Here is a 17,595-nt window from a genome sequence, read left to right as displayed (position 1 = left end):
GATTTAACTTCAGAACAGTGCTCCGTAGGCGTTCAAGGGGCTATGCAAGCACGCAGGCCAAAAGATGCCATGCGGTGCTTGAGCTGGTGTGCTTGGGGGACAGGAGCCACACTGGGGCAGAGGTTCTGTCAGCTCTGCAGGGGCAGGTTCAGAGGTGGTTGATGCCACGCCAGCTTAAGGCAGGTATGGTGGTTTGCGACAATGGCACCAACCTCCTCTCCGCCCTCCGACAGGGACAACTGACCCATGTGCCCTGTTTGGCTCACGTCCTTAACTTGGTGGTGCAGCGGTTCTTGGGTAGGTACCCCGGCTTACAGGATGTCCTGAGGCAGGCCAGGAAAGTCAAAGGGCTACGCAAGCACGCAGGCCAAAAGATGCCATGCAGTGCTTGAGCTGGTGTGCTTGGGGGACAGGAGCAACAACGGGGGAAGAGATTCTGTCAGCTCTGCAGGGGCAGGTGCAGAGGTGGTTGACGCCACGCCAGCTTAAGGCAGGTATGGTGGTTTGCGACAATGGCACCAACCTCCTCTCCGCCCTCCGACAGGGACAACTGACCCATGTGCCCTGTGTGGCTCACGTCCTTAACTTGGTGGTGCAGCGGTTCTTGGGTAGGTACCCGGGCTTACAGGATGTCCTGAGGCAGGCCAGGAAAGTCAAGGGGCTACGCAAGCACGCAGGCCAAAAGATGCCATGCAGTGCTTGAGCTGGTGTGCTTGGGGGACAGGAGCCACACTGGGGCAGAGATTCTGTCAGCTCTGCAGGGGCAGGTGCAGAGGTGGTTGACGCCACGCCAGCTTAAGGCAGGTATGGTGGTTTGCGACAATGGCACCAACCTCCTCTCAGCCCTCCGACAGGGACAACTGACCCATGTGCCCTGTTTGGCTTACGTCCTTAACTTGGTGGTGCAGCGGTTCTTGGGTAGGTACCCGGGCTTACAGGATGTCCTGAGGCAGGCCAGGAAAGTCAAGGGGCTACGCAAGCACGCAGGCCAAAAGATGCCATGCAGTGCTTGAGCTGGTGTGCTTGGGGGACAGGAGCCACACTGGGGCAGAGATTCTGTCAGCTCTGCAGGGGCAGGTGCAGAGGTGGTTGACGCCACGCCAGCTTAAGGCAGGTATGGTGGTTTGCGACAATGGCACCAACCTCCTCTCAGCCCTCCGACAGGGACAACTGACCCATGTGCCCTGTTTGGCTTACGTCCTTAACTTGGTGTTGCAGCGGTTCTTGGGTAGGTACCCGGGCTTACAGGATGTCCTGAGGCAGGCCAGGAAAGTCAAGGGGCTACGCAAGCACGCAGGCCAAAATATGCCATGCAGTGCCTGAGCTGGTGTGCTTGGGGGACAGGAGCCACACTGGGGCAGAGATTCTGTCAGCTCTGCAGGGGCAGGTGCAGAGGTGGTTGACGCCACGCCAGCTTAAGGCAGGTATGGTGGTTTGCGACAATGGCACCAACCTCCTCTCAGCCCTCCGACAGGGACAACTGACCCATGTGCCCTGTTTGGCTTACGTCCTTAACTTGGTGGTGCAGCGGTTCTTGGGTAGGTACCCGGGCTTACATAATGTCCTGAGGCAGGCCAGGAAAGTCTGTGTGCATTTCCGCAGGTCATATAATGCCAGTGGTCGGCTGGCTGACCTCCAAAAGGAATTTAACCTGCCCAAGAACCACCTAATCTGTGACATGCTAACCAGGTGGAACTCAACGTTGGCCATGGTGCAGCGGCTGCACACGCAGCAGAGGGCCATCAATGAGTACCTGTGCGACTATGGCACCAGGACAGGGTCAGGGGAGCTTGTTTTTTTTCCCCAGTGGGCCATGATCAGGGATGCATGCACTGTCCTGTCACCATTTGAGGAGGCCACGTGGATAGCGAGCAGTGACAGTGCATGCATCAGTGACACTGTCCCCCTTGTCCACCTGTTTGAGCACACGCTGCGTGGAATAATGGACAGGGCACTTGAGGCAGAACAGAGGCAGGAAGAGAAGGACTTCCTTAACTCTCAAGTCCCCCTTTATCCAGACAGTGTTCCTGCGTGCCCGTCGATCACACAGGAAGAGGAGGAGGAAGAGGAGGATTGTGCCAGCATGGAGGTGGAGCCTGGCACTCAGCATCAGCAGCAGTCTTTAAGGGATCATTTACAGTCCCAAGAAATCCATGGACTTGTACGTGGCTGGGAGGAGGTGGCTGCGGATCATGTCGTCCTTAGTGACCCAGAGGACTCCAGACCGAATGCCTCAGCAAACCTACGCTGCATGGCCTCCCTGATCCTGCAAAGCCTGCGGAAGTATCCTTGTATTCGTGGTATCAAGGAGAGGGATCAATACTGGCTGGCAAACCTCCTTGATCCATGTTACAAGGGTAAGGTTGCAGACCTTATCTTGCCATCGCAGAGAGAGCAGAGGATGAAACATCTTCGGGAGGCCTTGCAGAAAGGTCTGTGCAACGCGTTCCCAGAGACTGGGAGGTTACAAACTCCTGTTCCTGGACAACGTGTTGCTGAGGCTTCGGTCAGTCAAAGAAGGAGCGGTGGAGAAGGTGGCCGTCTGACTGATGCGTTCAGACAATTTTTTAGTCCGCAGCCCCAAGGTATGATCGGTTCCAGCAACCATCTCCAGCATCTGTTTTACATGGTGCAGGAATACCTAGGGCAAGATCTGACTTGGACACCTTTCCCACCGAAAATCCTCTGGGTTACTGGGTCTTGAGGATGGATCACTGGCCAGAGCTTGCACAGTATGCAATTGAGCTACTGTCCTGTCCTGCATCCAGTGTTCTTTTGGAGCGCACATTCAGTGCTGCTGGAGGTTTTGTGACCGATCACAGGGTGCGCCTGTCCACCGACTCGGTCGATCGACTGACCTTCATAAAAATGAATCAGTCTTGGTTTGAAATGTCAGATCCCTTCAAGACTGCCTATGCTGATGCTGAGTGACTATCCTCTTTCTCCTCAATGATCATGCTGATAGATTGTAAGAATATTTTTGGTTTTGGGTGCTGCCACCAGTGGCTAAGGCCCAATTTTTCAGCCCCTGTTTAACAGGGGCGTGTAATTACAATTTTTGATGCAATATTTTACAGGAGGGCTCATTCCTGCGCTCCAACTAGAGTATCTGTGAGGGGTTGCATTGTTGTGGCACCAGTGCCTAAGGCCCAATTTTTCTGCCCCTATTCAACATGGACATGTAATTACAATTCTTGATCTAATATTTCACAGCAGGGCCCGTTTCTGCGCCCACCAAGAGTAACTGTGAGGACTTACAGTGTTGTGGCAGCAGCACCACCACCACCAAAGGCCCAATTTTTCTGCCCTGTTCAACAAGGGCATGTAATTACAATTCTTCATCTAATATTTCACAGCAGAGCCCATTCCTGCGCCCACCAAGAGTAACTGTGAGGGCTTACAGTGTTGTGGCAACACCAACACCTAAGGCCGCGATTTCTGCAGAGTATATAGGGCAGGCCCCTACTTTTAAACATCCAACTTACAAACGACTCCTACTTGGAAACGGAAGGAGACAACAGGAAGTGAGATGAAATCTACCCCTAGAAAGGGAAATTCTCCCCTGTAAGAGTTAATATGGGAAAAACTTTTCTCCTTTACACTGATGCTTTATCACCAATCCTTGTTTCACTAAAAACCCCAAATTTGCAAAAAACATTTGTCATTGGGACAAAAAGTGAGGTGAAATCTTCTGAAGAGGAGCACAGACAGCAAAATGTCACAGGGGTGATAACCCTTCCCTATGTTTTCCAAAAAGCTTAAAATAGATTTTTTGGCTGGAGCTAAACACGTTAAAAATGTACCAGTTCAAAATTGCAAACAGATTCTACATAACAGCAAACCTACAGTCCCTGTCTTGTTTGCACCGCCTGTATACTGCTGTTCAGAGTATATAGGGCCTGGGGGCCCCACACCTTTCCTTTTTTAATTTGGGTGCGGGGTTCCCCTTAATATCCATACAAGACCCAAAGGGCCTGGTAATGGACTGGGGGGAATCATGCCGTTTGTCTCACTGATTTTCATCCATAAGCAGTTTTAAATGACTTTTATTCCTTTAAAAATGTAATTTTGTGCAGGGACTGTTCTAAGCACCTCTTGCTATTGCACGGAGCTTACTACACACCCAAGAAGCTGTATAGGTTTGGTCGAAGACTGGATGACAAGTGTCCCAGATGTCTGGAGACAGGGGATCTTATCCATATGATGTGGAGATGCCCAAAATTAGCTAGATGCTGGTCTAAGATCATAAATATTATTGAAACCAGGTTTAAGATCAGATTGGAACTTGAGGCCAAAGTAAGTGTTCTGGGTTTAGTTAAACAGAACCTTGGGAATGGTAGCATAGTTAATGCAATGGTGAGATGTCTATATCAAGCGAGAAAGTTGATAGCGCAATCCTGGTTGTCGGCGGTGCCCACAACTCCGGAAGAGTGGGTTAGAACAATAGATGCTTTGGTGAGAACCGAAAAGATAATTCATATTAGAAGGGGAAGTTATAGAAAATACACAAAGATCTGGAAGCTATGGCTCCAAGGAATGAACAATCCTTCATGAATTCTCTAAAAAAGATTGTAGGAATTCTGTGGCTTAGTGGGTAACCTAGTGGGTATAGAAGAAATGTGAAACTTAATCCTTATTAGTTAATAATGTATGATAGGTACTAGGCAATGCTTTATCTAAGTGGTTATTGGGTTGGGGGGGACAAAGGCAATAGGGGAGATGGGAGGGATGGGTACTCATAGGGGTAAGTTAAAAGGGAAAACTGGCTATTGTACTGATAAATGCTTGTGACAGGGTATAGCTGGTGAAATATTTTTAAATGCTTTATGTGATACTTTTTCACTGCCTGTACAGCCTGAGTTCAATAAAAAGGATTTAATCTACTTGCAAACGGAAGGAGACAACAGGAAGTGAGATGAAATCTACCCCTAGGAAGGGAAATTCTCTCCTGTAAGAGTTAATACGGGAAAAACGTATCTCCTCTCCACTGATGCTTTATCACCAATCCTTGTCCCACTAAAAACCCCAAATTGTCAAAAAACATTTGTCATTGGGACAGAAAGTGAGGTAAAATCTTCTGAAGAGGTGCACAGACAGCAAAACAAATGTCACAGGGGTGATAACCCTTCCCTATGTTTTCCAAAAAGCTTAAAAATAGATTTTTTTGGCTGGAGCTACACTTTAAAAATGTACCAGTTCAAAATTACAAACAGATTCTACTTAACAACAGACCTACAGTCCCTGTCTTGTTTGCACCGCCTGTATACTGCTGTTCTTAATCCAAGCTGGATGATGCCCGCTTTTGATAGACAAGTAGCTATTTCTATCAGTAGGTTTCAAGTAAACCTTGGTGCTTAATCTTGTTTCATCTTTAGTGATAGTAATATCCAGAAAATTTACACTTCTATCACTGATGACATGATCCAATACTATATTATTAACATTAGTAGTGAGATGATTTAGAAACTGAATCGCAGATTCCTCTGAACCTTCCCATATGATCAGGAGGTCATCAATGAACCTGTGATATAGCCTGAGTTATGGCCTATCCTGATTGAATACATGCCTATCCTCCCATTCTGCCATAAACAGGTTGTCTAGGCTGGGAGCATACTTAGCTCCCATAGCCACGCCAACCTGCTGGGAGAAAAACTGGTCATGGTACCAAAAGTAATTGTGCGCCATGCAGAAATCAAGAACCTTCCCAAGAAAACATTTCTACATGTGTGGGATATCATCACGTTTGCTGAAAGCCCAGTTTAGTGCCAACAACACATCTTTGTGTTGTATGATCGTATACAAGGACCGAACATCTGCAGTTATAAGATAAGTCGTAGCTGTTGTGTTCAATCTAATCTCATCCAGCAATCGTAGAATGTCCGTGGTATCCCTAAGATATGCTTTAGTCTTTTTGACGCTTGGTTGAAGGAACTTGTCCAGGTATTCACCAAGTCTGGCAGTCACTGAGGAACCATTGAAAACGTCAACGTATGACGAAACGCATCTGGGAGGGACGTGCTGACGTCACCACGTCGCCCTGTTGAGGACGGGAGTTTGTCTGAGTGCCGGCCGGCATCGCTTTTATCTTTCGTTTTTATTGTAAGTGTTATTTTATTTAAATAAATCCTAGTTTGATACAGTATCACACTATTGGCTGCTTCTTTATACACTATACACCGCTGAGTTTGGGACAAGATTGTCAGGACGTATCCACGCTGTTCCTGCCAGGAAGTTCGGTCTGTGTTTATGTTAATCTGCTCACTTATATTTGACATCTGGTAAGCAGGATTTTCATAAGGTTCGCTGGAATTTTATACCCTTTGTCACTCCTTATGGTGTTAAGTCTTCAGCTGTGTGGAATCTGTGTTTCATTTGAACTTTCACCCTACAACATATGAATTATTGAAGAATTTCACGTCACTCACCTTATGATTGTTGGACGTTTCTCTGTATAGGACTATACACTTTCACGATTTTGTATAATACTTTATAGCGCGTTTTTTTTGTTTTTATTTTTGTATTGGTGTGCCTCACTTATAACCGCAGCTTTACCTTGTTTTCCAAGCGCAGTTTTTTTATTTTCTATTTCCATAAGTTGGTTGTGGTAGAAGGATTTATCCATCACCACAACCCCACCTCCCTTATCCGCCGGTCGAACTATGATGTCCTTCCGATCTTCCAAAGATTTAATTTCTTCCTTAATATAGTCTGAATTTACTCGTTTTTTTAGGGGCAACTCTCCAATATCATTGAGTACCAAATTTTTGAATACTTCATTAAAGTGATTATTAGAATTTTGAGGGTTAAAAATAGATCTATTGCGTAAGCCACTGTCTATTCTGCCTGACGTCGGCACTATTCTTCTAGAAGTGTCAGCTGGATGGCTCAAAAAATATTTTTTCATGTTTAAGCTTCTGATAAACTTGTGCGTATCTATGAATACCTCGAATTTATTCATGATCTTCCTAGGTGCACATTTCAAACCAGGATTTAGGATGTTCATTTCATTGGGGCTAAGATCAACTTTACTTAGATTGTAAATACCTGTATCCATATGTCTCTTCTTCTTTTCTTGGGATTGTTTTCGTCTACCTGCCCTACACCCTCTTCTTCTCTTCGGAAGGGCGTAGGGTTCCTGTTCTGGTACTGGGGAGTTGAGTTCCTCCCCCTCCCTCGATTGTTCATAGGGTGGGGGTTCCTCCACGGTGTCCCTCCCCCTCTCCCTCCGTTCCCACGCTGTTCTAAAAAGAGTCCTGATATTGATAGTTTTCACCATGATTATCATACATTAAGGTTGATATCTATTCTGTGTGGGAATTGGATAACCAGGATCATAGTATTGGTTAGAGGGATACTGATTAACTTGCTGATAATGCGGGTGAGCATTATATGAAAGCTCATCCCTAGTTTTTTGGGAATACCTAGGAGTCCCCTGATTGCTTCCATATTGCTTCTCCTCCTGATAATTACCCCTATATTGCTGGGTTGTTATTGTGATATTTATTTGGAGTATTAATCCTTCCCCTAGTGGTTTGATTCTTCTCAACATTACCTTTACCATGATTTTTTGGGGGGACATTGATTGGAATTACTTCCCTATCCCGTACATTTGCATTGGCCTCATTATTAGCTGAATTAGCGTTTTGCCATAAATAAATGTTATTACTCTTGAAATCATTAGAGTCCCTAATAAATTTCTTGACTTTGTTTTTTTGTGTGTCCCTATCCACTTTTTCTAACTTCTTCCGCATATTAGCATTAAATTCTTTGAATTGTGTGGACTCTTTGATAGTATTAATTTAATACAGAATAAATTGGAACCTATCATTTAATTTAGCCAATTTTATCCGCTTTCTTTTTAGGACCAGATCCTGAAGTTCCCTTCCTACTCTGTTAAACTCCAACCACTCATCCATATATTTTTGGTCAGTTAAACCGTCCTGGGGGGAGACTTCCCATCTCAAACTTCTGAATATCAAATTCTCCTTTTTATAGTGTTCAAATGTAAATACATCCCACCAGGTCTTGACCTGTTTTTCAAGGAGATTATCTAATGCTTTAAACATCCCTGTATAATCCTCATCATGTTCTGTCACTTCCTGATTAAAGGAAAAGAAACACTGTGGGTCCATCTGTCTGTTAGACAGAAAGTTAATGGATTCCATGGCTGCAAATGGTTAAAAAATACAAAGAGTAGCTGATACACAAGTTCCATGCTCTTGAATGAAATGTGCCACCACTGCACTCATGAACAAAGTGATAAATCCTAAAGCTACCTACTTAAAAAATAAAAATGAGTGTAGTATTTTAAATGAAAAAATAGTGGCGCTGCATATAAATGAATCTGTGACAGAAACTCAAAAACCTAAATCAGACAATCAATTGAAAAACTAGTGACAGTAAATCATACATTTAGTGTCTGATAATAAATGACAAAAGCAATCTCCACGTGTCAAAGTGTCCAGAATTTAACAAGAAAAAATAAAAATCAATATAAATGTCCATGTATAGTGATAAAATTCTCATAAAGTGAATAATCTTCTTAATAATCTTTTGGTACTATGACCAGTTTTTCTCCCAGCAGGTTGGCGTGGCTATGGGAGCTAAGTATGCTCCCAGCCTAGCCAACCTGTTTATGGCAGAATGGGAGGATAGACATGTATTCAATCAGGATAGGCCTCAACTCAGGCTATATCGCATTTTCATTGATGACCTCCTGATCATATGGGAAGGTTCCGAGGAATCTGCGATTCTGTTTCTAAATCATCTCAATACTAATGTAAATAATATAGTATTGGGTCATGTCATCAGTGACAGAAGTGTAAATTTTCTGGATATTACTATCACTAAAGCTGAAACAAGATTAAGCACCAAGGTTTACTTGAAACCTACTAATAGAAATGTCTTGTCTATCAAAAGCGGGCATCATCCAGCTTGGATTAAGACTATCCCTAAAGGGCAAATATTAAGAGTTAGACGCAACTGTACTGAACTGGATTATTAATTTGTACAAGCTAATACACTTTTTCTCCTGTAGAAAATGCATTTGCTGCAGAACTGTGAATAGAATTACCAGGGGTCTGACTAATGTTACTAACCTGGATCATGAAGTATTTGAGATAGACAAATTCATTACCTGCAATTCGTCTCATGTAGTCTATCTGATGTGGTGCCCATGTGGGTTGTATTACGTGGGAAGAACTAAGCGACTTTTGAAGGTACGGATAGCTGAGCATTTAGCGAACATTAGGAATGGATTCAAATTCCATAGTGTATCTTTGCACTTTAAGGAAAAACATAATCAGGATCCATCTCTACTCCAATTCTGTGGAATTGATCAGGTCGCTCCATCATGGAGGGGCTCTAATCTGGTTAGGGACTTGTCCCAGAGAGAAACTAAATGGATTTTTCATTTAAAGAGTCTTTATCCGAGAGGGTTAAACATTGAGCTAGATCTAAGTTGTTTTATCAGTAATTTTTGATACATTGGGCCTGAATTTTAGTATTTGATATGCTTGTATTGGTTTATATCAACTCCAACCACCTTTTATTTTTTAATAGAGTTTTTCATATATTATATATTTTTTTTCCATTTATTTATTATTTTTTAACTTTTTTGATTTTTTAAAGATTAGCGATTTGCATTATAGTAGATCGATCTAAGCTTAATGTGTAGCTAATATGCTGTAAGGGATTTTATATGCCTATAGTTTTGTTTGCTTTTAGTACAGTATACCTTTAGTTTATGGACTCTCAATGAAAGCTATTGATGTGCCATATGCATGAATTATACTTTAATAGTTTTAACCTCTGCGCAGGATGTTAGTACTTTTTACTATAAGAATAAGAACGCTGAAGCTGTGGTCAGGGGGACACGAGATGCACGCGTGTGCCCTAGTGTCACTTCTGCCATCAGTTGGTAGGAGTAGTACAAAGGGGAGGGTTGCCATGCCGTACAGCCAACCCCATGAGTAAGTCAGAATGACGAAACATGTCGGGGGCGTGGCTGTATAGCAACCATCTGTGAGGATTAGGGTCTGATGCTCTGCTGCTTCCGAGTGTGACGAGGTGGTGTCGTGAGGAAGCGAGGTGAGTGAGACAGCGAGGATTGAGATCTAACACACTGCATCCCGGGTCTGCTGTGATTGCAACACATCGCTTTGGCTCTGTGACAAGTAATTTGAATTCCTGGAAAGCTTTACATGACTGGGACTATGTGAGTGCAATAATTGAAGATTTTTTTATATCATTTTAAATAAGTTTGCAATATCACACTATTGGAAGCTTTTTTCATTTCATGTTCACTGTTGGGAATTTCCTCCCTTTTTGAGTGCTGCTGAGAGCCGAAGTTTGATTAACCCTGGTGGGTTTGTAACAGCATGTGTGCCGAGCATGAGAATGCAAGGCATATCTTTCTGGTGAGTACGATTTCAAAAGGGAGTGGATCACGGTCACATTTTGGTGTGGTGGAAGATATTTTGTATAATGTTCTGGTTTAAGAATATTATTCACTTTATGAGAATTTTATCACTATGCATGGACATTTATATTTGATTTTTATTTTTTCTTGGTAAATTCTGGACACTTTGACACGTGGAGATTGCGTTTGTCATTTATTATCAGACACTAAATGTATGATTTACTGTCACTAGTTTTTCAATTGATTGTCTGATTTAGGCTTTTGAGTTTCTGTCACGGATAATTTATATGTAGCGCCACTATTTTTTCATCCAAAATACTACACTAATTTTTATTTTTTAAGTAGGCAGCTTTAGGATTTATCACTTTGTTCATGAGCGCAGTGGTGACACATTTAGTTCAGGAGCGCGGAACTTGTGTATCAACTACTTAGTCCTTCAACGTTGTCCGCATCAGGTGGCAATCTCAGGCCACCACTCTGGAGCCATTGGTAAAGCTCCATCTGGGCGAAGTCTCCTCCATCCTCCATCCGGCCATTCTTCCCCACGTCCACATAGAGGAACTCATATTGTACCGACACCACCGCCATCAACACTATACTATTAAACCCCTTATAGTTATAATAGTAAGACCCCAAATGGGGTGGTGGCACGATGTGGACGTGCTTTCCATCTATAGCCCCTACACAGTTGGGAAAGTCCCAACGGTCGGCAAAATGGAAGGCCACAGTCCACCATTCCTGTGGAGTGGAAGGAAATTGTGGAGTCAAAAAAGAAAAATATATATTAGTACTTTTGCACATAACATTACAAGCAGATTAGACACAAACATTCTTGGCCAACATCAGTATAACATTCACTTTAAGGAGTATTTTAAGACAAAAATATAAGGCCCACTTATCAGATTGCTCCCCCCCTTTGATGGTCCATTGTAAAAATTTAAGGGGGGGAGGTTGGGTTCGAGCTGAGTTTGAGACCCCAAAAAAAAAGCCTCTGGCACTCTGCCTGAAATTAAGGACAACAATAACATTTGGACACATTTTAGGGGGTGTTTAGGGTAAAGCACTACAATGGAGCTGACAAAATACATTGTTAAGTGACTAGGCTATAGGTGTATATGGGCCCAGGATAGCATGCTGGGGAGGTTAGTGAAGGCAAATGTGCATGAAGGACAAAAAAGGAGCATTAAAAGATTGCAGCATGCATGAGAACAAAGGGGACGTTCACAGCATATTACAATCATGGTAATTATGAGGAAAGAAATCCAAAACATTAAATACATAGAATGTGATGTTAAAGGAGAAAACTTACCTTAATATAATCCTTCTGTAGGACCTGGATGATGGCAGAACAGGTCTCTGGGATAATGATCCTCAGAGCCTGGGGGGAGATGCCTGCAGAGAACTTGAGGTCCTGCAGGCTTCTCCCAGTCGCCAAGTACCGCAAGGTGGTGACTAGCCTCATGCAGGTGTCCTGCCTGCTAATATAAGGGGTCAGCAAAGCCAACAGATGGTGAAAAACGGGGTCCATCATCATGAGAAAGTTCCTGAAATCATCAGGATTATTCTCCTGGATCTCACGAAGCAAAGGCATATGAAAGAATTGGTCACGCTGGAGTAACCAATTCTTGGTCCATGAACTCCTCCCCACCCTGTTCATGGACTGGGCTTGGGTCAACACCAAGCCCCCACACAGCACGAACTCTATGACGAGTACGTCCCCACAACATGGCTTCAAAATGGTTGGCTGGTCAGAACGAATTAACAGAACGCACTGAAGAACAGCAAGGCCTGTGAGGAGCGAGCTGAAAATCAGAAACGAGTGGACAAGGACACACTGCAAAATCAAATGCGAACTGTCTACACGCTCTGAAAAGCAGATACAAACCCACAAGCACAAACTGAAGAGCAGTAACGGACTGAAAAGCACGAAAGCTGAAAAGCGCGAATCGTCTCTCACCAAACTTCTACTAACACGAGATAAACACAGGATTAGCAAAAGGAGCCCAAAGTGTGGAGTGCTCGCTATTGCACTTCCTTTTTCTAGTCCCGTTGTACGTGGTGTACGTCACCGCGTTCTGGACAGTCGGACTTTGGTGTGACCGTGTGTAGGCAAGACTGCTTGAGCGGAATTCTGTCGGAGTTATGTCGGAGAAACTTTCGGAGTTTATTCCGACGGCAAAACTGGTCGTGTGTACATGTGGCATGAGAGATTACAGTTATTGAGACCTGTTTTCAAAACATAAGTTGCCACTACTGTGGTGAATTTGATATTAATTCTTGTTATTGTAAGGGATAAGGACATGTGTTTAATAGTGTAGAAGTTTAGATCCTCAAGCAGAGCCATTGCTAGGAACTTATTGTCTCTGTTTTCTTTTGTGTAACATTTTTTCAGGAGTTGCTTTTCATTACTTAGAATGTGTCAGGAGTATCTACTGGTCACTTTAGAATTAGGCTTAGGAAATTTTTCACTAAGGGTAAAGAAGGTGTTAATCGTCAGCGGCCCCTGGAAATCCTGGAATAAATGATTTCTTCTTGCACAGGTTTCCCAGGGGTTCAATTTTATGTTTTAGAATAGGATTTTTCGGTAATTGTGATTGCTTGGAGAGATTGAGCATTTTCCAGGTGGTTGGAGATGGGTGTCTAGATAGCTAAGGTTGCCTCGGAGATGAGAGGAGCTTTTAAGAAGGTCTGGATAGCCAGCACTGTCATGCAGTGCTTGCCTTATTAGGTTGAGTTAAGGTCCTTAAACCTGTTAAAGGCGGAGCAGGTTCCTGTTTGTGGCCTTACATCCCACAAAACTGTCCTTTTTACCTACAGTCCATGAACAGCTGTTTGGATAATTGCACTGTTGACAAAAGTCAGCCAGATCACTACTTCCTTCATGATCCTCTGTGTAAACTGCAACAGTATCCCAACAAGGGATCTTGTATCAGGTATAGCCTAGCTGATCTAAGCAAGTTGATGAGCAATTGCAGTTTACTGTGCCCCTCAGCTTCCTTTAAAGTGGATGTAAACCCAATGTCATCCTTTCTAAACTACTGCTGTAGGGGTTATCTATAAGGATATACATGCCTCCTATCTTTACCTGTCAAATGTCTCCCCTCTGTCTGTTATTAGACCCGAAAAACTGCATATTCTGTGGATGGGTCTGTTGTCTGGAGCTCGGTGGGTGGAGTCGTGATGTCAGTAGACTCCCCGCCCACCTCTACACTCCCCTTGTCAATATGCATTTTCTCCTGTGTATTTCTAACACTGAACTTCTGCTATGAACTCTAACATCCAGTGAAAAGACAGGAAAGTAACCACATGACTTCAGCATGCCAAATCATGCTGAGGTGTGGAACAGCCAATCCTTGCAGAGCTGTTGAAGAAAGGAGTGGGAGGGAATTAAAAAATACTGCATGTCTCTTAGGCTAGTGCACGAGATATGTAAATCACCTGTCACTCACAGCAAGGGGGCGTATTTGACAAAGTTTTTCTCAGTTTGTCAAGATTTATCTCACTGAACAAAAAAGAAGATTGCTCAGAGATGGATTAACTCTGTGTGGCAAGACTGGGCTCAAATGATAGGAAATCTTATACTCTACAGTATATATATATATATATATATATAAAAAAAAAAATTCAGGTTTACATCCACTTTAACCACTTCCTGCCCGGCCTATAGCAAAATGATGGCCGGGCAGTGGTTCAGTTATCCTGACTGGGCGTCATATGACGTCCTTCAGGATAACAGCCGCCGCGCGCCCGTGGGGGCATGCATCGCGGCGATCGGTGGAGCGGTGTTTCAGTCTGACACACTGCTACACTGATCTCTGTAAAGAGCCTCCGGCGGAGGCTCTTTACCACGTGATCAGCCATATCCAATCACGGCTGATCCCAATGTAGATAGGAAGAGCCGTTGATCGGCTTTTCCTCACTCGCATCTGACAGATGCGAGTAGAGGAGAGCCGATCGGCGGCTCTCCTGACAGGGGGGTCTGCGCTGATTGTTTATCAGCGCAGACATCTCTCAGATGAGCACACTGGACCACCAGGGACACCACTAGGACCACCAGGGAAGGGGGCAACATGTGGATGGCCAGGTATGTACCCCATCACCATTCACATGTTCAAATGAATGCCCAATCTGTGCCCACAAATGGGCACTAATTGGCACAAGTATGTACAAACACATCAGTGATGCCCAGCAATGCCACCCATCAGTATCATCAGTGCCACCCATCAGTGACATCAGTGCAACCCATCAGTGCCACCTGTCAGTGCCCACCTATAAGTGCCCATCAGTGCCCATCCGTGCCACCTATCAGTGCCACCCATAAGTAACCATCAGTGCCAACCCATAAGTACCCATCAGTGCCGCCTACAAGTGCCCATCAGTGCCGCCTATGAGTGCCTATCATTGCTGCCTATCAGTGCCCGTCATCAGTGCCCATCAGTGCCACCTCATTGGTGCCACCTCATTGGTGCCACCTCATCAGTGCCCACCAGTGCCGCCTTATCAGTGCCCGTCAGTGCAGCCATATCAGTGCCCATCATTGAAGGAGAAAACTTACTTATTTACAAAAAATTTTAACAGAAACAAAGAAAAACTTTTTTTTTTCAAAAATGTCTGTCTTTTTTTATTCGTTGCGCAAAAAATAAAAAAAAACCAGAGGTGATCAAATACCACCAAAAGAAAGCTCTATTTGTGGGAACAAAATAATAAAAAATTTGTTTGGGTACAGTGTAGCATGACCGCACAATTGTCATTCAAATTCTGACAGCGCTGAAAGGTGAAAATTGGCTTGGGCAGGAAGGTGTCTAAGTGCCTGGTATTGAAGTGGTTAAGGCAGCTTGGAGGAGTGAGTGTTACTGCCAAGCAGCCTTCTGTTCTCCAGAGAAAGGCAGAGGGCATGACAGTGCGGGAAGCAAGGCTGAACATAGCCTATATTAAGTATTCCTTGCCTATGTTGTTGAATTATGCTTAGAAAGGATATAAAAGCATCAAAGTAATGTGAATGTTTATGCGGTTGTAAAAACATTATTGGTTTAATCCCTTTTTCCCTATCTCTGCAGAACCTTCGTGTCAGGTATGTCACAGGAGTAGGATTCTACCTGCCTTCTGGGAAGGTCAGCGGCTCAATCTCACACAAATATCTTATGGTGGATGGAGATAAAGTTGCTTTTGGTTCCTTCAGGTAATTTGAGTTTGTTAAATTAATTGCATTAAATGGCTAAATTTGATAGTAACTAAATTACTCTTCACTTGATATCAGATTTAGAAAATAAAGACCATTATGGATGATTAGAAACATCCACATATCAAGAGTTGTGTAAACAGTATACAATAACATTTTACTGAAAACCAATAAAAGTGTATCTGTGGTTTTTCCCTTCTTTTTGGACCCTAAACAATGTGATTCCTAAAAAAAATTAATAAATGTTTTGGGGGACCTTGAAAGACCATCACCAAATCCCATCCAAGGAGATTTCTTGTTACATGCAGTTCCTGTATCCCCCACCCCCTTGCTATGAACCTCCTCATCCAATTTGAGGGCATTTGTTTAGGTGACTCTTGCTTCACAAAGCTAATTACTCCTTTGTATAGACATTTTAATGCTCTCAAGGTCCATTCTTGTTTTAATAAATGATGGCATTTTGATTCCCCTGCCTCCAAGGACTAATCTCAGATATGGCTGAATATTTTTAAATGCTCATCCAATATTATTTCCCAGGAGTAAGCATATAAGGTGCTTAAACATAGGTATTTGGTCTAATCTAGGGTAGATCATTTGTATCCAACTGCATTGAATTAGTGCTTCAGGGCCTGAAATAAGGTTGGTTACAACATTCTGGTCTAAAGTATTTTAGCTCATTCATACCTAATTTCATGTAAGAATACATAACGTGGGGATAACTCTTCTTTTTTTTTATCAAATTTTATTTAAAAAAATTCCAATCTTAAGAAGAACAACACAGACAAAAAACACAGATCACACCACGCAGGGCGTCACACAAAACAAGAAAAAAAAAAAAAAGAGAACAAAAAAAAGTTTTATATATATATACTATAACTACTTAGGGCATATACACATATTGGTAGACACATGAATAGATACAGTTACATAATAAAATCAACTATAACTGAAAAAACATCCATAAGGAAGAATAGCATGTAACGTTCAAACATGTGCACCAGTATTTAACCGCCAGCTGACCAGCTGCTACTTATATACTGCAGCAGGTTGGCACAGCTGCGCAAATCGCAGTAGCTGTACGTCGGTTCTGTGGTTCCGGCTGTTGCGATGACCGCCGAGGAAATCACGAGTGCTCGTGACAGAGCGAGAACCGGGATCTGTGTGTGTAAACACACAAATCCCGGTTCTCTTTGGGGAGAACCCTAAGTATGAACACCGATCTCTCTCCTCGCCTAGTCAGTCCCACCCTCCCTACAGTTAGAACACACCTAGGGAACACAGTTAACCCCTTGATCGCCCCCTAGTGTTAACCCCTTCCCTGTCAGTGACATTTATACAGTAATCAATGGCTATTTTTAGCTCTGACCACTGTATAAATGTCAATGGTCCCAAAATAGTGTCAAAAGTGTCCGATCTGTCCACCGCAATGTAGCTGTCTTGTTAAAAATCACAGATCGCCGCCATTACTAGAGAAATAATAATAATAAAAATGACATAAATCTATCTCCTATTTTGTAGACGCTATAACTTTTGCGCAAACCAATCAATATACGCTTATCGCTTATTATGTAGAAGAATACATATCGGCCTAAAGTGAGGAAAAATTTTTTTTTTTATTGGGATATTTATTATAGCAAAAACTACAAAATATATATTTTTTTCAAAATTGTCTTTTTTTTGTTTATAGCGCAAAAAATAAAAACGCAGAGGTGATCAAATACCACCAAAAGAAAGCTCTATTTGTGGGGGAAAAAGGACACAAATTTTGTTTGGGTACAACGTCGCATGACCACGCAATTGTCAGTTAAAATGACACAGTGCCGTATCGCAAAAAATGGCCTGGTCAGGAAGGGGGCAAATCCTTCCGGGGCTGAAGTGGTTAATAAACAGAATTAGCCTACTCAAATACTGGGCCCATAGTCTCGAGCCATTGTGACCAGATAGCATCAAACTTTCTCATTGAATTTCTTAAAAAATATGTATGTTTTTCAAAAGA

General features: G+C 43.2%; 1 protein-coding gene across 1 annotated transcript in view; it reads left to right on the top strand.

The window, feature by feature from the left end:
- The window catches only part of FAM83F (family with sequence similarity 83 member F), a 426,779-nt gene that overhangs the window by 196,601 nt on the left and 212,583 nt on the right, over window positions 1–17,595 (top strand). The window contains exon 3 of the mRNA XM_073592655.1: window positions 15,478–15,599. Within this exon, the coding sequence (XP_073448756.1) occupies window positions 15,478–15,599 (122 nt within the window). The remainder of the gene's footprint in view (window positions 1–15,477; window positions 15,600–17,595) is intronic.

Source organism: Aquarana catesbeiana, linkage group LG07 (genome assembly GCF_042186555.1).
Source record: "Aquarana catesbeiana isolate 2022-GZ linkage group LG07, ASM4218655v1, whole genome shotgun sequence".
NCBI lineage: Eukaryota > Metazoa > Chordata > Amphibia > Anura > Ranidae > Aquarana > Aquarana catesbeiana.
The sequence above is the reverse complement of the archived record's forward strand: the minus strand, read 5'-3'. Positions and strand labels throughout refer to the sequence as shown.